The 26,112-nt window shown below is 39.0% G+C and overlaps 1 protein-coding gene across 1 annotated transcript in view; it reads right to left on the minus strand.

Annotated features, from left to right (window-relative positions):
- Positions 1-7,529: 7,529 nt before the first annotated feature.
- Positions 7,530-26,112, minus strand: part of LOC139136161 (ATP-binding cassette sub-family C member 9-like) — a 34,241-nt gene continuing 15,658 nt past the window's right edge. The window contains exons 9-30 of the mRNA XM_070703915.1: positions 24,874-25,146; positions 23,779-23,979; positions 22,776-22,854; positions 22,443-22,548; positions 21,366-21,464; positions 20,092-20,257; positions 19,556-19,693; positions 18,824-19,043; positions 18,385-18,596; positions 17,821-18,060; positions 17,003-17,160; positions 16,531-16,623; positions 16,089-16,191; positions 15,199-15,312; positions 14,636-14,747; positions 14,129-14,259; positions 13,056-13,134; positions 12,678-12,786; positions 11,426-11,529; positions 9,692-9,825; positions 9,216-9,278; positions 7,530-8,912 (exon numbers count right to left, since the gene is read on the minus strand). Coding sequence (XP_070560016.1) covers positions 8,775-8,912; positions 9,216-9,278; positions 9,692-9,825; positions 11,426-11,529; positions 12,678-12,786; positions 13,056-13,134; positions 14,129-14,259; positions 14,636-14,747; positions 15,199-15,312; positions 16,089-16,191; positions 16,531-16,623; positions 17,003-17,160; positions 17,821-18,060; positions 18,385-18,596; positions 18,824-19,043; positions 19,556-19,693; positions 20,092-20,257; positions 21,366-21,464; positions 22,443-22,548; positions 22,776-22,854; positions 23,779-23,979; positions 24,874-25,146 — 3,072 coding nt within the window. The 3' untranslated portion in view covers positions 7,530-8,774. The remainder of the gene's footprint in view (positions 8,913-9,215; positions 9,279-9,691; positions 9,826-11,425; positions 11,530-12,677; positions 12,787-13,055; positions 13,135-14,128; positions 14,260-14,635; positions 14,748-15,198; positions 15,313-16,088; positions 16,192-16,530; positions 16,624-17,002; positions 17,161-17,820; positions 18,061-18,384; positions 18,597-18,823; positions 19,044-19,555; positions 19,694-20,091; positions 20,258-21,365; positions 21,465-22,442; positions 22,549-22,775; positions 22,855-23,778; positions 23,980-24,873; positions 25,147-26,112) is intronic.

Raw genomic sequence — 26,112 nt, forward strand, 5'->3', positions numbered from 1 at the left:
TCAAACAGGCTCACTAATTTCATCCTTATTAGAATGCATAGAGAGTAGATTGATATCATACAATCTTAAACACTCACTGTTTGCATGTCCGCCGACGCTGTCGCTTCGTCCATCACTGAAATACGAGTTCTCCTCAAAAATGTTCTCAACAAGCAGAACAAGAACAAGATCTCACCGCTTTCGCTAAAGTCCGTATCTTTTCAGTGTGTACGGTAGACGAGCGGTAGAAACATTAGCGTTATTTAAAGTTTTTAGCGTGATGTATAGATAGTGCTAATTAGACAAACCCAACAAAAGCGTTAGATGATTAATGTTTTTTTTAGGAAAAACACTGCGTCGTGAGCCCGACAAGGTCTGTCAGGCGGTTTATTTATGAAATTTCATTTTGTTGAACACACACGGAAACGTCAAAAACACACGGTCTCGTAATGTGAGCGGTACGGGGTTACAAGGAGAAAATATTGTAGCATTGATGTAATATGTAACTGAAAATCACTGCCTGCTAAAATTGCATTGAATCACTGACTTTCTTCTGGTGCTACAGTTCGCTAGGTATTCATTTGAATTTGACCTTGGACTGACCTGAGAGGACCCGATCACTTCATTAAACACCAAATTCCACGACAGTAGAGTGACAGTCATGGTCGTGGCTTCAGAGCTCGTTGACTTTGACCATTTATGTGATATTGGTTTTTTGTTCTCCTTTGAAAAATTGTGTAAATTTCAATCAAGTTGTTCAGAGGTAAAGCAGAGAAGTAAAATGCCTTGATGAACATTGGCAGACAGAGTTTTCCATCCAGTTCTGTAACAACGGATCTCAGTTAAGCGATTTTTAACGCTTCTCACTGTTTATCACTGTTTTATCGGATTGGTTTCTTTCCTCCGTCAACAGGACACATTGAATTTAAGGTTTTGGTGGTTAAGATGAAACGATAACGGACAATTGCCTGTGCCCTCAGTGCTTATTTATTTATTTATTTATTTATTTATTTATGTGTTTTTGTGTCTATTATGTTTATTATTTATCATTTATTTATTTATTTTATTTTTATTTATTAATTATTTATTTATCTATTTTATTTACATATTTATATATTTATTTATTTATTTATTATGATTTGCAATCCCTCCAACTTTGAATGCATCGGTAGGTTTGGTAAAAACTGATACATTATTGCCTTGTACCAAATTTTAACTAAATCTGGTTCGTCCAGCGACTCTCAATTCAAACGCCAAGTTGCAACAGTTCATCAAAAGATGCAAAAATTAGCAATTGACTTTCATTTCGCTTTTTTAATATCTTCTACAGGCTGCCGTTATGTGTAATCACCGTATGCAGCAGATCTAAACAAAATCTGTGTAGCTGTTCTTGATTTAAATCATGATTTTAAATCATCAATTATGCAAAATAGCGTTGTTCAAGCCATACCCGTCTAAAATAATCTGTTTGTGACATTTTCCAACGAAATTGACGCATTCGACTCGTTTCAAATCTGATTAGCGGCTTTTGAGATGCCGTGCCCTCAGACAGACAGACATCGGTACTGCAATAACTCACGATTGTGAACTCGCGAACCATATTAAAATATTCCCACTACACAAAGACCTACTTTAAACCCATTGTCGGCTGATCAAATCACACGCTGTATTAAGTGTACAGTATGCGATATACAAGAAAATATCACTACTGGAATCCAGAGACGTGACATTTACGGCGCATTGATGTCAGAGATAAAAACGGAAATGCAGACATAAAGCGATCACCTCATGTCTCTTGGGTTATCTGTATCACAGGCACTCGACCCGTTATCTGCCAAGAGATGAATAAAAATAACTTGATACAACCCTCCGAGTCTCCTGTCATTCAGTTATAGCACACACTACACCGACCTGACCCTACCCTCGCTACGTCCCATGTATAAATAATAGAAGGTATGAAACTTAACCCACCGAGTCGCACACATCTCAGACCGACAGATTTTTTTCGGCGAGGAAATTTTAACTGAAAATGATCGAATTCCATGAAAAAATGAACATGAAGTAATAGAATAATACATTTATTGCTAGACACTTACCGGCAATTTCAAAACTACTCAACGGAAGAGTTAAAAATATAGCTACTTTGCTACGACAGGCAGCTCCGATATCGTCCAAAACACGAATTTAACAATTTACCTTTGACCTCTGAGCTCCCCATACCGGGCGGCGCCTCTGGTTGGTCTATTTCAGTCACGTGATCGCCGCACACGTCATCAGCCGTCATATTTTACAGACGACGACTTTGAGATTTTACATTTCGTATGTAGAAAAAGTTAACAATGGCAGAGTACATTTATTGGTAAGTGTTTAAATATCATTTCGTGCAAAGATAACGCGATTTTGAGAATATTCATTCCATAAACGATGCAGGAAAAGTGTATTTTGTATGTGCACCGGGGGAGTCGCACACGAACTAGTATTCACGCTCAAGCGGCGTTTACACAGTACATCGAAAACGGATTTATTGTACTCGATTTTTTTAATCACTATTTTTTTATACAATGAGCCTATTTTTTCAGTGGATTACAGAATTAAGAAACGAAATTTGTTTACTAAAAGGACGATATTTGGCTTCATATTGTTACACTTGACTTTAGGCCTAAAGTTTCTTCATGATCCCTGGCCTCAAGGTGAATTGAAAATTAAAATTTACCATGGATTGCAGCTTCGATCTAATACGTAGCCTTTGTATCAAAATGTTGATTTGCCTATAGCAGTGGTATATCCATTGCATTGAGTCATTTCTGCTGCTCGTTTTGTAAATTTTTCCACTCTACTGACGTCTACAAGAGTATCTGTGAGGTATTATTTTTTCGGAAAGAATTCGTCTGGCGTTATTCAATCACGCCGCCATTGCAACCGCCGAAGGACCTTGATCGTAATACCGACACCAGTCTGATATCGTTTACATGCAAAGGGCGGTTCGTGTGTTGATGGCGAAATATAGAATGTTTTGCTGTAGGGGAAATTTGACAGAGTCCGTATAGCCTTGTAGCAGATGTAGGGTATCAGGATCTTCAAGTTGTAGCTCGTGGTCGTAGACGCATTACACCGGTGAAATGTTTGTTCGCGGAGAAACGTGACCGAGTGTCGGTGTCCTTTCCAGTTGAAAACTAGTATTTTCAAGTTTAGTTCGGTTTACATCATCCCACAGGGCATGCGCATCCCTGACTTGGCGCACGTTGATCGCAAACGCGCACAGTTGGCCGAAAAGGGTCTACGGCAGAACCTTTATACCAGAATACATCTCAACGTTACAAACTCGATGACAAGGTTTTACATGTAAATCTGACCCAAACACATGTATTACACATTTGTTGTTAGTAAATAAATGAAGGTAATACGCCCCTGAATGTTGAAAGACTTCTCAAATTTTGCTCAAACTTTCCGTAAGAATAAAGATCAGGTGTCACCGAGCAAAACAGCTAATCAGCACTTTTGGAAATTCCAAGAGCTAAAACCGAGGTTTTTTAAAAGGTCATTTCAGGTAACGGGAGCTAATGATTTGAAAAGTTTACCTTTGTATTTCAGAAAAAAGAAAATGTTGATAGACTTTACTCACTACCAGGAAGAACCGTCTTCATGTTATCTGGAGTGATTTTTATTTCCTTTTTGGTGTATTTTTTTCAAGTCTTTACTGTCGACTTAAAGAATTTTTGTCTTCAGTTACCGATTGTTCGTCCGTAGTGACTTACAGATTTGGGCATATATATTCGTGTGTACGTTCACGCAGATATTTCTGACTGGTAATGGCCAATTGTAACAGTTGTAATACTTGCTACAAGGATAATACATTATGGGTTACATATGCATGTCAATTTGTTTTTTGATCAAATCAAATACAGCCATCAGGCACCCTTTTGGTTATGTATTTCTGGCCGTTCACACAGATATACCTTGGGTATTTTTTTTCAAACTTGGGCCAGGGAAATTACATAATAAGGTACATGTTCACGTCGATTTGTTTTTATCTGATTTTATAAGGTCCCTTGGCAGCCATTTCAGTTCTCGATATCATTCGGTGATATGGTGGGTGAATGCGGGAATTTGAAGCTGTGCACGTCAATTTGTCAGCGGTGTCACTGCATAAAGTTGTTGATACACGAATATTGCTGCCGTATTCTTTCATTTCTGGCTTAAGCCAAATATACTGAGTCGAGGCTCATGTTAGCATACTTTTGTTTTTTCGATTAGATTGTATGTGGTCGCCTGGCAGTCATTACATTTATCTTACAGGTATCTTTCGTTGATAATAGTAAAATCACGTGCGAATCCTATTTTATGCTGACAAAGAATTATATGAAATCACGGCTCATAAATCATAGACCCTTGAGTTTTTCTCGAGGGTCTATGCTCAAATTAATCGAACAATCCACACTACTGTTCCAGTGAGGATGGACGACAGTGAAAGATTGTTGATCGATCACAAGTAGTTATTTTTCACAAACTTTCACAACTTTCATTTCGACTACTTTCGTACCGTGATCAGTGGCTGCAATGACCTGGAGTCAGACATGTCAACTCTCGATCGCTTCACCAGCTCCTTCCAAAGTGTTGGATAATGGCATTTTCGATCAACACCAATGTGGCCTGTACAGATCACTTGATCCAAAATCAATTTTGTTACAGACGTACTCAGATGCTCCAAAGATGCCCTCTGTTTTTTTTTTTTTTTTTTTTTTTTTTTTTTTTTTTTTTTTTGTCAGTTCACATTACTTTTTTTTTTTTTTTTTTTTTTTTTTTTTTTTTTTTTTTTTTTTTGTTGACTCTACGTTCAGCAGATTCTTTCTTGCCCAACTCCCACAGAAGTTAGTATAATTCACAAAATCTATCTCCTTTTCACAACTAGATCAACACCTTGTCTCACAATCAACACAGTAATACTTTCTTAGGACTATACTATGTCATAAAGATGACTTGTTTATTGTAATGTACAGCATGTAAATGTCCTTGATACATTTTATGTGTCCCGACCTCCATGAAAAGAGGTTTTCAAAATTTATGGAGTTATCGAGATTAATAATTAAAGATCAATAGTAATGATAATAAATTTGGTAGGAGATAAACAAATTACCCACATGTACCAACACTGAATTCAAAATGGCCCTCATTCCTGTATTAATTTTACGGGGGAAAATTAATATTCGAATTTCAGAAAAATAATCCTCGGTGAAAACTTCATACTCCAAATCTTCAAAATGAGTTCCACTAGTGGTAGGCTAAAAGATGAACAGCTCTTTACAACTGGTCCCGAGACGTTCTACCTCTATTAAATTCGGTGATAAAATGTAGGATTAGGAACACAGCTCTGACATGTTGATTGACTTGTCGAACCTTCGAATAGAGTGCGTTTTGGCGAAGCACACGATGGCGCCAGCTTACCAGCACCAACCAGCTTACGAACGAGCGGGGTACTTCCCATTTTCATGATTTCTTACACTCCGTGCGCAAGATGACTTGCTCACTTTCGGCGGATGTACTATATTTTGATGTTGTATGGTTTTTATTTCAACTGTGCTCTCTTTGTGTTTGCTTAACTTTACGATTAATTTCATTTTACCCATCGATGGGAACAACGAAAGGTCGGAGTTTGAACTCTTTGCGAACGCATATTGATGGCCGTATCTTCCAGATAAATAAATTAATTTGAACATAGCGGACAAGAGGAGGGGCGTATATTTTTTGTAAACACACACACATGATTTCGTTTACATAGCTCCCCAATTCTCTCGTGTATACACTCTGAGAAATGAACCTCGGTTGAGCCATCTTTTTCACGGCAGGCAGCTCCACCGCAGACCGAACCATGCTGTCTGTCGTAGCTAGCTTCGTTGTAATATTTCGGATACAAATACGCAACACCGTTCGAATGTGAAAAACCAGCAAAACTATTGAAAAAATGATTTTGCATGTGTAACACCCCCTGACGGCTGATGACGTGTGCGGCGATCACGTGACTGAAATAGACCAACCAGAGGCGCCGCCCGGTATGGGGAGCTCAGAGGTCAAAGGTAAATTGTTAAATTCGTGTTTTGGACGATATCGGAGCTGCCTGTCGTAGCAAAGTAGCTAGATTTTTAACTCTTCCGTTGAGTAGTTTTGAAATTGCCGGTAAGTTTCTAGCAATAAATTTATTACTCTATTACTTCATGTTAATTTTTTCATGGAATTCGATCATTTTCAGTTAAAATTTCCCCGCCGAAAAAAATCTGTCGGTCTGAGATGTGTGCGACTCGGTGGGTTAAGTTTCATACCTTCCTATTATATACATGGGACGTAGCGAGGGTCGAGGGTAGGGTCAGGTCGGTGTAGTGTGTGCTATGACTGAATGACAGGAGACTCGGGAGGGTTGTATCAAGTTATGTTTTATTCATCTCTTGGCAGATAACGGGTCGAGTGCCTGTGATCTGTATTGTACGTGTGTACACTGAAATCCACTCATTATTCACTCGATCGCAACTACACAAGGTCGATTGGGATATACGCTGACTATAAACACGCAATTTTGTGCGCAATGTTTGCATGGTAACGACAAAGAATGGTTACGCGATCATCAAATGTCCGTAAAAGTTCACTCTTATTTGGGGAAATTGCTCATCTCAGGTTTAGGTGTCGAGTTTTCACAGACGCCGCCCACTTTTGCGGCATCGTTTAATTGGAGTATGGCACCGTGCACGTCATTTCAGAACCTGAGCGTCATATATTTTTAGGGAGGGCACATACTCATCAGTACAGCTATCTTGATATCCCTGTTTGCATGTCCAAAAATGCTAAAAAAGAAACGGAAGTTTTATGCAGCCAGTGATAAAAGACAATAACTGTTGCATCAATAGTGTCAAACCAGTATTGTTAGGAATAAAAAAGAAAGAAAAAAGAAAATGAGAAAAGCGCGTCGCCGCATCACTTTTGCCCAATGGATTAAGGTGTATTATTAGACCAAAATAAAATAACATATAAGAGTAATATTTTACGCAAAGTATGCTTAATGGTCAGGCATGCGCACAACGTATTTTAGCTTGCTCCTGGGTAATGGACAAACCTCTATTAATTCATACTTCAGTTATTGAAACTGTGACAAAAACAGTGTTCAGTTGATTTGTTTTGGGATTGAGCTGATTCAGATGACACGTGGTCATTTTTATTTCACTTGGTTGGCAATGACACTGACAAAAGTGTACAAGAAGACAAGAACAAGTTTCTATACAAGCTCAACTGCTTTCTTGACGACAATCACGGGAACCGTGTAAAACACTGATTAGAGAGATTTTGATTCAATGAATGAATATCATGATGTGCCATATATTGTGTTTACATAGTTTAATAATGAGGTTGTTGGCTTTCGTTTCCAATTGTAGTCGTGGTGAGACGTCATACATGCCTTATTTGCCGGCGACACACCACACGTGCCGGCTTACCCACTTAACCAATAAGCTTGAATTTCACACACTACTCACCTACATGGAGTAACGATATCGGCATCGTAACACAAATTAAGAATGCAATACATCAAAATTTATTTCGATTTATATAAATCTGACAAATTCAATACGTTGGTCGGAAACTCATGGCGTGTCATGGATTATGATTAGTTGAGTTTCACTCCCAGAGAAGGAAAAACTTTGTAAATTTTTAGCGCCCTCATTAAGGTAGACGCTTCGGGGACAGCTAGTCGGACTCTCAAATTTCTACAATTCTTTTCTGACCACTTGTAGGGGCTCATTTTAAAGCTCTTGGAGAAAAAAACTTTCACCGTCTTAGTTTTTTGAAAATCCAAAATTTAATTTTCCCCATAGAGTTAACACAGGAATGGCGGCCATTTTTAAATTCAAATATCGCAAAATATTGGCTAATTTGTTTCGATAGTTCCAAACTTTAAGCTTACATGGTGACTCCCGTGTTGATTTGGTAAGAGAATGGTTGAAAGTTTCATTCAGGAAAGTTTGAGCAAAAGTGTAAGTCTTTCACTTCGAGGCGCATACTACCTTAACATGATTGCGCTTTTTGTCGTACACAATATAAGCTTAAGTGGCCTTGATGTAAGATTACTGAAATTAGTTTTTATGTGTGTGTGCAAAATTTGCTCGATTTTATTCAATTTCAGCTGTTTGTTTGCTGGATATGGTGATTTGCCATGGCTACTTTGGGTGATATGTCAATGCCGACGGCTTATTATATAAATACGAGAATTTGAAGTTCAAGTAAAATTGAATCTCGAAAGACATGTGAGCTTTGTTGGTAATTAATTCAGAGATGAGAAATTACAGTGACAGGAACTCAGAATACAAAGAAAAATCTGTCCTTTCTGCAAAACAGGAGCACGATATTTACTGCAGTAGAATGCTAGTCCACAGAGTCCTGCTCGTAAATTAAAAATGGCTCCGCTGATCAAATCCCGTGGCTGTTTTTCACTTCCACTCATTTTAAAATTTAAACAAACTGTGCTCTGTTCAGTTGTAAAAACGTATGTCTGAAAACAAAATTTCTGTAATGAATGCTGTCAAAATATCGTGATTGCAAAGAGGAACTATAACCATCGTATATGTCTCTCGATATGACACAACGAGAAATTTTTTTCGATTTGTTCACTCTGCCAAAAATATGTAGCGAAATTTTGATCCTAGTTTCTAAGAAAAACTTTTCAAAAGTAAAGAAATAACTTTCGACGAAAACAAAGACTCCGCCATGGTCAAGATCAATGAAACGTTCATTTCAGCAAAAGTTCACATTTCATTCCTTCATGTGCTTCCCTTGACCAACGACGCGAAGACGCTGTCCTCTTGACTGAGTAAGTTTTGCGGTGTGTCGTACTCTATCACTTTACCGTCGCTAAGTACCAGTATAGTGTCCGAGTCAACGATGGTTGCTACACGATGCTGGGTAGATAAAAACCGAAATATATATTTGTAAGATATTTGTAAAAAAAAAGAAAGAACGGAAATATTAAGTTCTTTTATGAGTTTGCATCTTGTTTCCATCTATGACGTCTGCAATGAATGAAATAGTCCTATATTTATTGCTATTTCTATATTTCTCCTGTGAATCTACATGTACATTCAGATCTTTGCCGATTTTATTTCTCGACGCATAGTTATCTCAAAAGATGAAAAGGGGTTTTATGAACTAGTAACATATCAATTATCAATAACACTTGGGGAATCCCCATATCAGAAACTTACCGCTATCGTAAGTACAGTTCTGTCAGCAAAGGCTGTCGCTACTATGCTCTGCAAGATCGCATCCTGAAATTACAACGTGCATGAAGAATCCTTTGAGCTTTAAGGATATGAGACGGCAATCATAAGCCAAAGAACAGGTGTTGCACTATAATGTTGGCCAACATTCAAGCAAATACGTTGTATTCTTTCTGATAAGAATGTGTAATAGGGACAGTGTAAATCGTCACAGCTTAGTAATGAAATTTCAGCAGTGTATCATCAATCATAACATCAATGAAGCATCAACGAGAGATAATACCACAGAAAGTTATGATCATGCTATCAGTATTCGCGAGCAAATCGTTACAATTTTCAGCTATTATTAATATCTTTAATATAGGACGATTTGTTAACGTTCCGTGTAGCAAGGGAAGCCACTTCCAACGTAAATTACAATCTTTCGGTTTTGCACAATTAAACGCCAAAAAATCACTCACGGTCTGCATGTCCACCGACGCTGTGGCTTCATCCATCACCAAAATGCGAGTTTTCCTCAAAAACGCTCGTGCCAAGCAGAACAGTTGTCTCTGGCCAACGCTGAAATTCTCACCGCCCTCGCTAACATTTGAGTCTGTTGAACGGGAAGATGGACAGCAGAAAAATTAGTATTGTTTATGGTTCTTGGTGCGCACTATTAATTACACGAACACATCAAAAGCCTTTGGTGACGAATGTTTTTCAATGCACTGCGTCTTGATACCGTCAAAGAAAGTCTGTCTGGCGGTTTATTCGTCGTCTCGGTGATGATTTGGTGATTTTCATCTTATGTAAACCAGCCCATTAATGAGATCGCATCCTGATTGAAATCACAAACCCGCTGTATTTCAATAATGGAATCGGCCATAACACAAACAAGTCAAAACCGATTTATGTTTGGGAGTAACATAAATGAGCATTGTTGATTATATGACAAATAATTCGTAAAAGCGTATAAGTTTGAGTAGAAGAAAAATTCCTCATCTGAGGTAGATAATCGGTTCAAGCCGGTTTCAACCAGTTTTAACCGCTTTCGCCGACCGCTTAAATACTTGAGTTTTGGGTCGAGCCTTGGTTTGATTGAAGGAAAGGCTTAGTGAGCATCGACAAGGAGAAAATACGTTGTATTATTGATCTCTTTTCTTTCATATTCATGCAACTGCTCATCGTAAAAGTTCAGAAATTATCCGACCAACACGATTGAGAAAAGAGAGTGCGCACCAACAGCGACCTGGGGAAGAGCTTTGATCTTGTGAAGACGATTTTGACTTCGGAATATATAGGCACTCAGACCAAGTCAAAAATTAAATGATAATGATGTGGCCGAAAAAAACTGACTCGATTAGCCGTAGCTTTTATTGTTCCATGGATACAGTGAGTCTTATATGAAGAGGAATTGTGGTGAAGTGAACAAGTGTATGTTAGGTAACGAGAGAAAGAGATTGCTTTGTCTTGAAACTGGGCAAAATTAATATGGAGATGTCATTATCTTTTCACATTTCTTTCTTACATAACCACATCAGTATAAGATTACCACAATACTTATTTCCCCCTGACTGCCTGCTTTCCCTTTCAGCATTTTGAGAGATGGGAGTGAAACAGCTCCACAGGGAAAGTCTGTCGAGTCATGTTGTGTATGAACCGTTGGTATGGGAACACTGTCCGGTCTAAAGGATTTTGATTAAATCGCAAAAGAAGGGAAAAAACTGCATGGCTCGCAGGTCGTGAAGTGAACGAGCTACAATAAGACGTGACTCTATGTTTTGGCCTTTAGCCTAATAGCGTTTCGGATTAAATCGTGCACAATAAACGACAAAACCAATCCATTTGACAACTACCGGTTTTCTTTTACTGCTGCACTTCTTTCATCGCCGTTCAACAATGCTCAGTTGTGCAATGTATGATCAACTATCCTGAAAATAACTGACAGGTGAAATCGTGTTGAATTCATGTCTCTTTTCCTGGAGCTCGATATTCAACTGAACGTGACCATGAAATGAATGAGTACACCCTATCAATTTCTTAAACATTCACAATCCACAGCAAAGAGTCAGTCCTAAATCCCTGAATCAGTCGTTAGGCCTTGTTGACACTCATGCTAGTCGTTTTCCTCCTTTGAAAATTGTGTCCAGTTGATCAATTTGTTTAAAAGTAATCAATCTTAGAGCAACAACATGAACCATTAACACACTGACCGAGTTTTCCGTCCAGTTCCATAACAACGGACTTCAGCTGAGCGATTTCTAACGCTTCCCATATTTCGTCGTCGCTTGTAACGCCAAGCGGGTCTAAGTTAAATCTGTTGAAGGAAAAAAGGAAATTAAATGCGACGAATTTCCTTCTCAACTCGAAATGTTGAAATTAGGCATCTGGCGGGTTTGATGAAGTGAGAAAGACACTAACCATGTTGTAGACAACTGTCGACAATAAAGCTTATTTATTTATTTATTTATTTATTTATTCATTTATCTATTTATTTCTCTATTTATTAATCTATCAATTAATTTATTTATTTTTACAATCCCTGACAGCTTGAGTAGGCGTTGAAGCATTGGCAGTAGGGCTTCTCTACTGCCTGTATATTTGAAGTGACATCGCGGGTGTTAACCTTTTACAAATATTCATTCCTATCAGACTAACAGTGAAATAAGGTTGACAAGTGCCTGTGATACACCTCACTACCCGCCAAAGGCCACATAACAGCATGCAAGTTAAATCGAAGTAACTGTCTTAATGTTTGATCGTCTCATAAGGTTGAACGCTCCCGGGGACTGATATTCGGGTTCTCAGATTGTATAAACACTTTTCTGGTCCACCACTTGTGGGAGCTCATTTTAAATGTCTTGGAGTGAGGAAACATTTCACTGCCTTAGTTTTTTCGAAAATGGAACATTGTGTTTTTCCGAAAGAGTTAACAAGAGATGGCGGCCATAGTGAAATTCAAATATCGGAGAAAAATTTGATTTGAGGGACCGTGATTTAGTAAAAGAATGGTTGAAGTTTCATGTAGGAAAGCAATGAGAAAAAGTTTCGCTTTCACTGTCGAGGTTGATACTACCTTAATGTGGAATCGTCTTAAAATTGCACGCGATTGCGCATTTTTCTGAGTTGTAATGAAATGTCCCAATGCACTGTCATCATTTGAAAAGTGACATGTCAGTTACATTAGCGTAAGCTCATATCGTTTTCAATATAAACTCTAACGTTTTGACTTCTTGGTTAAAATATGTCTGTGAGTCACAACAACATTACTACAGAAAGTTAATAGCAGCTGTCAATTCTTACAGTATTGGATAAATCTTGAAAATTAGGTTCAAAGCTTTGTGGACTTAAATTTACCAAACTCGTCACTTTAGCGAATGGACGATTTGGAGGGAAGATGCAAGACGGATTCCAATGCACGGATAGCCGACAGTTAAGCATTGTTAATATTCGGTAGCGACTCACCTAATTGATCCCGTAAACAATACTGGATCTTGTGGGATTATGGCCAATCGACTTCTAAGTGTGATTAGCGGCACCTCTGAGATATCAATCCCGTCGATTAATATTCGACCTGAAAAAAAAACAAACCGTAGAGGTTACTTCGGGCTTCCTTTCTTGTTCTGCGCTTCGAAACTGGGATTTCATGTCACCTCAATTCTCATAACAGCTGATGCAATGAGCTTCCCTACCTTTACGACGCCCCCAAGAATCGGAAGACCGCAAAAGGTGACAACTTGTCAGAGCCTTCATCGTTTTATTAAACTTTGCTGCGGTAGCGAACTAAGGGCTGTGACCGTTGGAGTCTAAAGTCGTCACGTGTTACCATCGAATGTCAAATACCTGCAAACGAGTCGATCATCCTGAATAGAGACAGCGTCAGAGAGGACTTGCCACTTCCTGTTCGACCGCATATTCCAATCTAGTTGGAAAAAAATAAAGTGAAAACACAAATTAAAAATAATCCATTTGGAAATGAGAAAGTGAGATGGGCGCAAAAAGATTTAAAGATTCACTTTTGGTGGAGTCCATACACCATGATGCAATCATGCAATTATGTTGATGTGATATTGTAATAATTGGGATATGACATGAACATACAACAATAAATGTGATTATCATGATATCGGCTGTCAGTTGTCCTCGTAAAAATCATCTAAAGGAGCAGCTTTTCATAGGCTATATTTCTGAGCAAATTGACTAACTGTGCACAACTTTCAAGAGAGAACAAAGGGCTGAAATCACATAAACAGCTACTGTCAACAACCACTAATGCGAGAACAAGTGATCGAGGACTGACCCTTCAACCATAAAACTTGATCTGTGCCAATGAAATGGCCATACCGACTCGAGTTATAGCAACTAAGCAATGATGACCTAATTGAGCATCCATAACTCGTATCACACAATAACGATAGAATGTTCGGACTTATCAATTTCACAAATACGTGTTGACGATACAATTTAACGCTTTCTCGCATGGCAGATGCAGGGGGCGAATCAAAGACGCATTTGAGGATGACACAAGTGAAAACTTTCAGTACTTTATTCTCCAGGGTGTACCTACACATCAGATAACTCTCAAGCTATTTTAATTTCACCGATTGCTTTAGTTCGGGGTGAAACACGCTGTTATCAAAGTGACAAAGTTCACACCATACTCCGGGGCGCCCTCAAGCTTTAAATATTCACATTGACTTTGTAAAAGGAACAGTGTAAATGCCTATGCTCAATGGTTTCACTGCAATATAATTTAAAATGGCAATAAAAATACTACAAGTACTACAATGCATATATACCATCGTTATCCGTCCAAACAGAGCACGTTGAAGGGGTGCTGGTGGCGTTCAAATAAGTTGTGATATCAAGTCTGCACCAAATTACTTCAAGAATTTTTATTCATGATTCAGACTGACCTTTTCACCCTTCCTGAAACGTATTGTCACATTACGCAGCACTGGGTCAAGTTCAGTATCGTATCTTGCGGACAGCTGCTCTATCTGGATATCCCCTTCACTTGGCCATTTTGCAGGTGGTTTTATTTTACCTGTAAGAAATGGGTGCACCTGATAATACACGTTCTTCGTAGATTCCATGTTTGAAATTTCACTAAGTGAGCTCAAATGACAAATGTCAACAGTGAATTTCGAAGGGATGAAACATGTTGTAGTTGATTCTGAACGTAAGTATGGGACCTGTTGTTACTATGGAAATTCCAATTTGGATTTTCCATGATTTCCAAGCTGGAACTTCCATTTTGGAACCATTCCTTTCCATCATTCATGTTATTGGTAACACAAAGGACGTCCTGTCAACTGAAGCATGTAATGAACTTGAGGAATTTTGTAGTTACCAATGGGAAACTTTGTTTCTTGCCGGAGTCGACAGAAAATTCACGTGTTTGTTAGCGCGTGTAGTCTTACCTCCATACTTTTCGTTCGCCACGTTGGTGTAGTACTCAACACGTTCGATGGAGTTCATTTGGGTTTCTGTGTCGGCTACTTGACGAACCAACCAATTTAGATATGCCGTCATCTAAAAACGTCAAAGATAATGTAGCATTAGTAAGCCATACTTTTTCAACACGGATTTCTAAAAACACCGTTACATCAAAAGATTTATCTGGTGGTGGAATAAAGTTACTGAAGAAAACGCATGTGCTAATTACTACCATCATCATTTGAGTAGTGGTTGTCGTTGTTGATGTTGTTGTTGTTGTTGTTGTTGTTGCTGTTGTTATTTTTGTTGTCTTTACCACAATATATTTTCAGTTTTCCTCATTATCAAATGTAAAGAACTTTAAATGCCTCTAAAGAACATGAAAAATGCAATTAGGGTTCCATGGACGTTAACGTTGAAAACCCAATATATGGGCATATTCCGTGAGATGAAATATTCTAGTCGCAATGTTGGCGTCTCAGGCAGGAGTGCATTAGTGTAATTTTTAATTGTGTAACATTCTACATCTTTCTAAAGATTATCTCACCGACAATGAGTACGACAAGGAGAGCCCAACCAGGCTTGGCTCCAAGGATCCAAGTACGGATGAAAGCATACAGCCAATACCGGACAACAACACGACGAAGCATCCGACAAAGTCCTGCAGATATGGATCAAAGCGAACAAGAAATGCCTCATGTTACCACTGCGACTGACTCAGGGCTGAAAAGGCCAACATTCACACTGCACAATGCATTGGCGCAGGTAGATTGCCGGACCAATCTGCACATTGTACATGTTGAAAATAATACAACATATATTCTGATCTGTACCAGAAAATGTTGACGTGTGGTAAATGTGGTCATTCCAAATGGTAAAATTCACGTTGTTTACTTCAAATCAAAGTGAATCCATGAAGACACGTGTAATACTCGATGAAGAAGTCTTGAGAAACGTGATACTCTGTTAGCACGCCTAGCCTAAAAGTACTATAAGTTACCCTACATTTTATTGGTCATACTCCACGAAACCGAAAAGAAGATCTTGCATGGGATGATTGGAAGCATGACTTGGAACATCTTTATCATAAACTAACTGTGTAATTCTGTCATTGTGAATAAGGTACTGAGAAGCTGATGCATGTTGGTACAAAACCTGACGTACACACTGTGTATGTTGTGAAATGCATATTTCTATGCACCCCTTGACTTTATTTACAATGGTTAATTTTATTCGTACAATTGGTTTTATAAAGTGCGTCAATGTAACTATCTGCAAGAAACAATATTTATGCTTTCTAGGCCTCATCTTCGGTTTCTTGTTTTTCTAATATCCCATATTTTGATTTTGATAGGGTTTCGGATAAAAGCGCGCGCTTTTGCAGACGATTGCACCTCTCTCAGCGCTGAATTCTGGCACCATTCTAAAACAACTCACCAGTCTTACGCCAAGCCATCTGTTAGCAGTTTGAAAGTACAGAAACGCCGTGTTACTAGTGTTGATCGCATTCACCAACTTTCGTCGGAAACGACGCTCATCCCTGCAGGTAAATCACGTGACCAAGAAAACAATAAAGAACCTTAGCAATCGAATGAAATTCATACAGCGCAGACGGATTGTGAAGTACAATTTGAATAATATGCAGGCAAGTACAGCAAGCACATATGATCAAAAATAAAAAATCACATGCATGGATAAGTATTGCTACAGTATAATTAGTCTCGGTTACCCAGACTGCTCTGCGGGGCTCTCCTGGCAAGAGTGGCCGGAAGAGAGCCTCACAGAGCAGTCTGGGTAACTGAGACTACAACATAATATGAAGTCCACGAATGCGTTAATTTTGCAACTCCTCGCACAATGTATGCGTGTGACATCTTACCTGTACGCTCGTATGGTGGACAGTCCGCCCAGAGTTTCAGAGAAGTGTGCGAACACTGGAGACTTATTAATATTGTCAAGACGCTGCAGCTCTCTGTGAACGAAAACAATAGCCTCAGTTACTCAATTGAAAACGCTAAAATAACTGTCATTATCATTTTCTCAAACTAAATGATGTAAACACGTCCGATATCAACGTCATCAATATCGCCAACAGCCTGCTCAATTGTAAGTCTTGTATTATGATTTTGAAGTGCTCCAATTGTATAACCGAAATGGATGACTTTTGTGCAGTCCTAACAGTGCGAAAAGACTTGTTTATCTTTTATAGCTGGACTTTGCCGTCCTAGTTTAACATAGCCACACGAGATCTCGGAAAATCTGATGCATTATATACCGGTTACAGGGCGCACAAAACACGCTGCTGCTATTATACTCAAATGCAATTATTCATGATCTACTTTCTGACCCACCTCGACGTGGTGATGAAGAATCTCTGAATGAAGTAATACACGACCGCTACCGGTATTATGAAGGCAATGAAAGGGGGCACTGCTATCACGTTGACTATGATTGCCGTCAGCAGATAGAAAAGAATTCTGACTAAGTAGATTAGGGTCTGTGATAGCCTCTGTAAGAAAGAGAACAGATTCAAAGTCAAAATTGTTCAACAAAGTCAATGTTGTTAAGCTTTTCTATCGCTGTATGTTGGACATCTACTTCTCAGGCATATGTACACATGTCTATGGGGGCATAGACGCCGAGAGGAATAGACCGACCACAGGTGACTGTGATTATGCCAGCCGTAATCTCTCTCATGCACGTTAGGCCAAAGTAATTAAATTCTTTGTTTTGCGTCCACTCTAAATGGGAAAAGGTCTAAGCGGCTGAAAAACACACACAAGAAAATTAACACAATTTAATTTGATTGCAGAAAATAACAAATTGTAACAAAATTTTTGTTCAGAAAAGCTGAGCGGTCATGTCCTAAAATTTTCTATTCAAATATATTGTGTGTGTTTTTCATGGAAACCTTAAAAACCTAGGCGGGTGGGGACGCAAAACTGGGATAGAGGGCGCTGCCCTCTAGTATCGCAGCTACTATGAAACAACGTGAACATCGTACGTGTTTTATCCAAGTATGCAGTTGTACGCAAGAATCTGCCTTGGGGTAGGTCCGGACAGGCATACAAATAACACATACAGTAACTTAACAGCATAATGGTCAAAAGATTATGTGTTGCAATTGTGTATTTCAATGTAGGCTAAATGTGAGATGAAAATTACATACCTGATCAATAAGCTGAGTATCGTTAGAAAACCTGTTCAAGATACGGCCGACTGGGGTTGTGTCGAAAAATCTGAGTGGCGCATGGACGATGTTATACAGCAAGGCGTTGTGGATGCGTTGTGCAGCTCGGAAGGAGAACACAGTGTTAAACGTCATGCCTATGACTCCAAGGCATATGCTAGTTACTGAAAGGATTGCGTAACCGCTGAGGTAATATACCAAATCTTCTTTGATTTCCTCCTGAGAGAGAGACAGAGAGACAGAGAGAGACAGACAGACAGAGACGAACACAAACAGACAAAGACAGAGAGGCATATAGAGAGACAGCACACAAGGAAAGAAACGGAGAGACAGAGATGAAGACGGGTGCTAAAATGAAACACTTGTGAATCTTTGGTGGTCTTTCACTTGAAGAATATCAAAGTAATGGAATAACAATTTTTAAAGTAGCGGAATGATGGCACAGCGTTTCCACACAGAAAGGAATATGCAAGTTCCTGTTATGTGTAAACACAAGTTATGCATATAACTTCTTCAAATACGGCAAAAGATACCGTGTCCTACCGTTGTAGCGTTTGTGGAGTTGGCACCGGCCTCGGACCATGCAGACAACCAAAAGCTGGTCACGGCAGTGGCAGCTATCGCCAAAGCAGACAAAACAATTATGGCTATAGCAGCAGGAATTCTCAGGGCTTTCAGATACGCCATATAAATATGCAACGATACAGAGCCTGTTTCTCTTTCTTCCTTCTTGATAAGGTCACCCTTTGAGGCATCTGAGGAAGTAACAGAGGGGGACATGTAACAGTCGGTGCGTTCTGGGTCTCACAAATCCAAGATTTTGTGACTCATGGTACACGGAACACCCATTATGTTTTCATTCCTACGATTCTCAAACAAATTCTATGTAAGGAACTGGGACAGGTGCACTGGATTGTCAAAGAGAGATTTACGTTTCCTATTTCTCATGGTGAGACTTTAGAAGATGATTATTGATACTTGCCTTTGCCCTTTTCCTCGCCTTCTTTTAGAGAAATCTGTTTCTTCAGCTTGGCGCGTTCCTTTTCAACCGTTTCCTTCTCCTCTTCATCGTCCCTCTCTTCATCTCCGTCATCGGTGAGGTTGATTGTCTCCTCCCACTGGGCGTACAACTCTGGGTCTGTCGTTTTGATCTCGTCCAGCGTACCCTGGCGTTTAATCTTGCCGTCATCAACGACAATGACCTGTAGATTATCGATACAAGCTATGATAATTTCATCCTGTACTTGCATCAAACAGCGTACAAGCTGCCTCAAATAGACGTCAAAAGTGTTCCCCACTCGATGGAAGACACGAATCGACTGCACTCGTGATGTCAATGGAGTGGTAGTACACGTAACTTGTCACCATTGCTTACAAACTCTGTTACACATTCTCGGTCTAAAAGTGGGATAATCCGTAAATTCGATGAATTTTTGCTGTATTAAACTTCAAGTTTAAACGGTTAGAAAATTGCAACTAAAGGAATTTCGTTAAATTATGACTTTTTAGAGAACTAAAGCATTTATGTATATACATTTCGAAAGCAGTAAAATGAGTGAAACGAATCATCCTTCTAGTCACACTTTATAGAATATAGGGGCTGCTTCGAAACAAGCCTACTCATTTCTACGCCATCTACGGTGTACCTTAGACCATGTTGACCCGTGAAGATCCGAGGATTACTTCCGGGGTCATTTCCATCCAATTGACGTACCTTATCAGCATGTTGAAGGTACTGCAATTGATGCGTTACCAGGACAACTGTCCGATTTGCACCAATCAACAGCTTGATAATACCCTCCTGGAAGAGTTGTTTTCCAACGTGAACATCAAGAGCAGACAAGGGGTCATCCTGAAGTGAGAAAGAAAACGTAAAAAAATGTCAAAAAATCGCCATGGAAATCCAAGCACATTTATTGTACCTTCATTGCTAAGTTCTCAGTGGCCCTTGGCGATAAGCTTATCTACAACCAATCAAATGAATGTTTTTCACGGACGTGTGTTTCTGAACAGTGAGGGTTTTTGCTGCTATCGAGAAATGAAGTAGTCTTTGCTAGATAGGTTCTCGATCACTTGTTAGAAAGAGGCTACCGGTGGACTCTGTTCATACAATACAGTCAAGAATCGTTTTCTTCTTTAATGTCCATTAACGTGTTTAAAATTCGTAAATTATGGAAAGTGGAATGTTCAAAAAATTAACCTCTATTTTCTTGTACTCTGCTTCAAAGCGTGGCTTCAAATACTACGTACCAGAATGACGATATCTGAATTCGAATAAATAGACCTAGCGACGCTTATTCGCTGTTTCTGTCCTCCACTAAGGTTGATACCCTTCTCACCAATCTCTGTCATATCGCCGGCTGGTAAAATATCGATGTCAGGCTGCAGTGCGCATGCTTCAACCACAGATTGATATCTGCAAGTACGATTAAAATCAACGACGCCATGAAATACATTTGTCCACCGACTAGACCTGAAAAAATCACGAGTGTTCGGAGACTGAAGAAAATCTTTGACTGATTCCGTTCAGAGTAGTAGTATTTGTGGTTATTCTTCGATATTTGCACGTGGTTATGCTTTGATTCTGATCTAAAATGTAATATTTGTCTGTTGTCACGAATATAAGCGACTACGCCTAGTTTATCACAACTCATCTAAACACGATTGGAACTAATTTGGGATAATTGGATTTTCATATTTTTCAAATTTCTCAAAATAGTTAGATGCCGTCTAGCTGAATGTTACAATATTGTTAATTACTCATAAAACAAGTATGTACTGTAAAAAGAAAAGCTGATGAGATTACATTTCGTAGTCGATAGTACTTCACCACCCAATTATCCCAAATTAGTTCCAATCGTGTTTCTACTGATTTTCAACCTTGTTATCAGATTGGTGGATTTGTCTGTTCCTAAAATGTCTTCCCTTCTAATTAAGGATAAATATTCCTAACTCTCTCTCTCTCTCTCTCTCTCTCTCTCTCTCTCTCTCTCTCTCTCTCTCTCTCTCTCTCTCTCTCTCTCTCTCCCCCCTTGTAGTTAACTGTGGATCTTTTCAATTTGTTGACCTATAAAGCGCTGTAAAACGAACGACATGTCAACATACATAAACTAATCATATCGAGTGTGGACCTTTCATACTCGCAAATCGTTGACGCCTACAGTTCTTTCACCTGTTCCATGATGCAGTGCTAGGTTATACAAGCGTACGTTACTCAGATAACTTTATAGCCGTAGGATAAACATAGGATATGTTATTCATAGTACTCTATGGCAGATGACACCCTGACCTATATTTTCGTCGCTGATGGTTAGAATATACACGAGCATTATTTGGCATTACAAGTTTGTGTCATTCGTGTATCCGTTATACTACACAAAATCAGTATGTTTTCGTTGTTTTGAGTGTCTATACGGTGTTTGATGTAGCCACAGCAATGCCTTGTGGGATAACCGGGAAAACGTCCGTTGCCAATGGTTTAACCCTACCATAAACAGTAGAATAACTACAGTCTATGACCCTACCTGTTACCGTCATACGGTTCTCCAAAGAGGATGTTGTCCCGCAGCGTGTTATTCTGCAACCAAGCTTTCTGAGCTCCATACGACACTTTGCTTTGATCTCTGGCAAAACACAAAGCAGAGTTTACTACGTCAAAGAGAAACAATTGATATAAATAAAACAACTAGCAATATGTTGATTGATTTATAGCAGTCAATGAGGATTTATAAACAAAGATCAATGACTACTCTATATAACATTGTACGCTATGACATTCAGAGCTTTGAGATATGTATTATATAGCCTAAACAAGGAACTATGTGCCCGACGTCAGGAGGGCAAATTGTCTCCTGCCTCGAGCGTGCATAGTCCCTCGTTTGGGCTGTGTTTCAATATATGCCTGTCTTACATAGCTTTCATTCCGAATTTGTGATTGTTTGCAAATGACAATATATTATGCTTTACGTCAATGTTAGACGACGATTCATTATAGATAGTACGAATTTCATCATCGGACCGCGCATCGATATATTTAAATCACTATTATGCGGTTTATCGATTTTATGAATAAATGTCTGAAAACCAGATTCCCTACGAAAAGCGTGTAATTTGATTTAAAACTCGAGATTGTCATGTCGAAAATACTTAATCCGGTTCACTTTGAGTCAAATCATCAAAAAGTTACCATCGAATCCTATAGGGCGCGCGACTTCGATATAGGAGGCGTAATAATAAACCCCTATTACCTGGTCATGAGGGCTATAGCACCTGTTTGTTACCCCGAGGAGCCGTTCGTTGCCAGAAACATGACAGTGAAAAGACTTAATACGAAAATTTCAGACTTAAAGTTTTGCTCAAACATTCCTCAGGGAATCTTTCAGCCATTCACTTTCAAAATGAAGAGTAAAAATTTTCGATTATCATAAATCTAAGATGGTGAATTTTATTTTCTTACTCGGAGGGCTTCAAAATGAACACCTACAAGTGGTGGATCAGAAAAAAAATTGGATAATTTTGAGAGTCCGAAGACCTGTCCCCGAGGCGCGTTCTACATTATCTCTGTTGCTTGTTTTATAAATGGTACAGGTGGAATAAATTACTTGTTATAGAGAACGTTGCCGGACACAGTAACCATTTCTCCGAGCATCGCCGATAAGAGAGACGACTTGCCGCTTCCAACCAAGCCAGCGACCATGGTGAGTTTACCTGCAAAGAGGGAATGGATCATCACGTGACTGGATTAGACGGAGTTTTAGGCGTAAACGAATCGTCCTTCGTATTTATGGTGCAGAGTGGACGATGAATGTGACACGTTGACCTTTAGGTGAAATGGGCAACTTGTCATGACCAAATGACATACGAATGTTGTCAAACATGGAGGAAAAAGACTTGAAAGAGCTGCACTGGACGGATATAAGATACGGCGCACATACCTGTTGGTATTTCGATATTAATGTTTGACAAGTAGGGTTCCGAACTGTCACTTTCCCAGGAGAAACCGCCGTTAGTAATCTACGTGTCAATAAGAAAATATTGATAGAGTGGACAACTTTAACATGGTCCCTACACCATGAGGACATTACATAAATCAAATGGGTCGAACTGTAGGGGGTAGTGATGGTGATGGCGGTCGTGGTGATTGTTTATCCACACCGTCTTCGGTTCGTCGTCGCCGTGGTTGGTGATGCCAGTATGCAAAACGTAGGTCGCTGTAATTCACGAACAGTACACAACTCCGTTGGCTGTGCATACTTCTCCGCTTTTCCTAAAATCACGTTAAAATCTTTGTCCAACTTGACAAACCTTTACACGCATCATCATTGTAGTTGCTGGTCGTGTCTGAACGTGCCTTTCAATCGACACAGAATTCGTTTTTGCACACAACTGCAATGTTCGTTGTATACAATGCGCTGTAAATGCAAAGCAATTACGAAACCATGGATTTGTTTCTTTTACAGAAATAATCAAAATAAAATCTAAAACTACTGGTTTTTTATCTCCATTTAACAGCAATCACAGCGGGTTATTGTTGTAAGTTATCTTGTTATAACGAATAACACACGAATTCAGAATACATGCTTTTGGTTGATGTATAGTGGTAACGACACTAAAATATTGTGTCCTTGAATCGACACGGCTGCAAAGTGGATTCATTCTGTAATTTTTAAGATATTTTAACTAGTTTTGCACCATAAAGTATATTTTCTTTCTTCTCCCTATAGCATGCTGTGATATAAAATATTAGCTTCGCAATAAATTGCAGTATTGCTGAAAGATGAAATTATAGTCTTGGTAAAACTTACGTTCTGGTTATTTTTCCAAATTGAATGTTGGCAACAAGAAACCTTTACTTAAAAATGTAAGAGAACTTAAATTAACATGCATGACAGATGCACCACAATTTCCAATACACATACCATATTTACAAGCTCCTACCTTAATGGCAACTTCATCGGACATACCCGACGGCATTTCGTCCAACGTAATTTCCTGTTCGTGGGTCTCAAAATCTCCCGAGATTCTATACTTTCTGGGTGCACGCTTATCCTTCACCTTGACCTCAGGGAAGACTTCAGGCGATTTGAACGGTGAATGGCCGTTGACCTGCACGTCGCCCGAACTGTTCATATCTTTTTCCTGCGTACAGAACATAGCATAACGGTTACGTCATGACTTCAATGACTTCTATTTTCAAGACTCTCAGAAGATATCGGCATTATCGCACCAATGATGCATAGCAAAGTTAGCAGCATACATTATGGATTGCAATGCCCAGTATCATTCAAAAACAGAATTTTCAAATTGATTAAATAAGATGCTGTCCTTGACACGTAAAAATATCTTTTCGGTTATTTTTCTATGTTAGCGTTGGTTTTTTTACAATCGACTTCTGTACAGATAATCGACTTGAAGGTAGAACACGCCTCGGGGACAAATATTCGTACTCTCAAATTTCTACAATTCTTTTCTAATCTACAACTTGTGAGGGGTCATTTTAAAGCTCTTGGAGAAAAAAAAACTTTCAAAGTCTTAGTTTTTCGAAAATCCAAAACTTAATTTTCCCTCATAGAGTTAACACAGGGGTGGCGCCCATTTTGAATTTCAAATATCGCAAAATGTTGGGTAATTTGTTTCGGTAGTTCCAAACTTTGCACGGTGACCCCCGATTTTTATTGGTGATTTGGTAAGAGAATGGTTGAAAGTTTCACTTAGGAATGTCTGAGCAAAAGTTTAAGTTTTTCACTTTTGAGGCGCATACTACTACCTGAAATTCAAGACGACGACACTTGGAAAATGCGATTCGTTCAAACGTACATCATGGAATTGGTTGGCAAACTAATTTTTCTTTCTCGAACAAGATATTTTCAAACCCATCCTTGATGGCTATCTGAAGGTATTGTTGACTTCCGTGCTGAACGTAGTTTGGTCCATTTGTATAGGAAAATAGGCATGCATGCATGTATCGAGTCGAAACGCTGATTGGGAGTTTAATGCTTCCAAAGGGCTATATGGAAAAACCTTAAACTTTACCTTTGTCATCACGTCATCTTCATCCAAATCTCCCTTGTAGTCGATTCCAGTCCCCCACTTGAAGCGAGGTCGCCCGTCTTCTTTGCCTTCGATTTCGGCGGCAATGAAGAACTTTCTCAATCTCCTTACACTGACCATCGTATTGACGGTGAATCCTATCACCATCGGCACTAACATGAGGGGGATGTTCAACTGGTTGAAGAGCGCCACCGACGAGAAAGCGACCTCTGGTGTCAGGGGAGTGTTGTACAGGTAAGGGTACAAACCGAACGACTGTACGTAACGAAATGAAAACAAATAAATATCTTACAAGGGTTGGTGTACAGGAGATTTACCGATATGTAGAATTCAAAATGGCTGCAATCCCTGTATTAGCTCTATGGGGAAAAATGAATTTTTCGATTTTTGAAAAGTAAAAGCATGAAAATGAACCCTCGCAAGTGGTAGATCAGAAAAGAATTGTAAAAGTCTGAAAGTCCGAATATTGTCCCGGAGGCGCGTTCTGCCTTAACGCTACTAGCAGTAGTAGTACAGTAGCTCACATAGTGACTCGTTTAAAACCAACTGGCAAATCTTTTGGTTTCGTCCATCGTTGCCGAGAACTCATGATCACAATTTCATTTAATGAAAAGAGAAAACAAAGTAATGTGTCACAGGTGCTGCTACCACAGACTAAACACACAGACATATATCTGTAAAACGTTCTCCCCAATAGAACTTACAGTTCCATTGACTCATAGTCAGCAAAGACTAAACGAACTGAGCACAAAATGGACGAGAGGGTATTGTTTTGATTTTATTGCCTTACAATAAAGGTCCAAAGTTTTTGTTTTGACTTTTTTGCCTCCAGATAAATAGAATTACCGCCATTAAATCAATCATGAAGCCCCATGATTACGGAGTCTGTTAGCAGAGAAAGGGATCTGTTCCAAATGTGTTCGTTCCGGATGCGAAAAAATAACATCATATCTTTATTCATCCGATTACGAGTCATACACGTACCCTGTTCTTTTCGATGCATTGCAAAATGTTGTTAGTGAAAGGGACTTCTCAAAACAATACAATGGCGACAAGTTTAACCCTTTGAGCGCCAAAGTCAATTGTTATCACTTTTATAAAATGTACCCCTGTCAATTTTCTTCTGATTTTCGTCAAAATGTTGACAAAAAATGTAGCCAATGAAATATGATATTCATTTGGTCAACATTATAAAAAAATTTTTAAAAAAATTGTTAAAAT

Source organism: Ptychodera flava, chromosome 1, assembly GCF_041260155.1.
Source record: "Ptychodera flava strain L36383 chromosome 1, AS_Pfla_20210202, whole genome shotgun sequence".
Lineage (NCBI taxonomy): Eukaryota > Metazoa > Hemichordata > Enteropneusta > Ptychoderidae > Ptychodera > Ptychodera flava.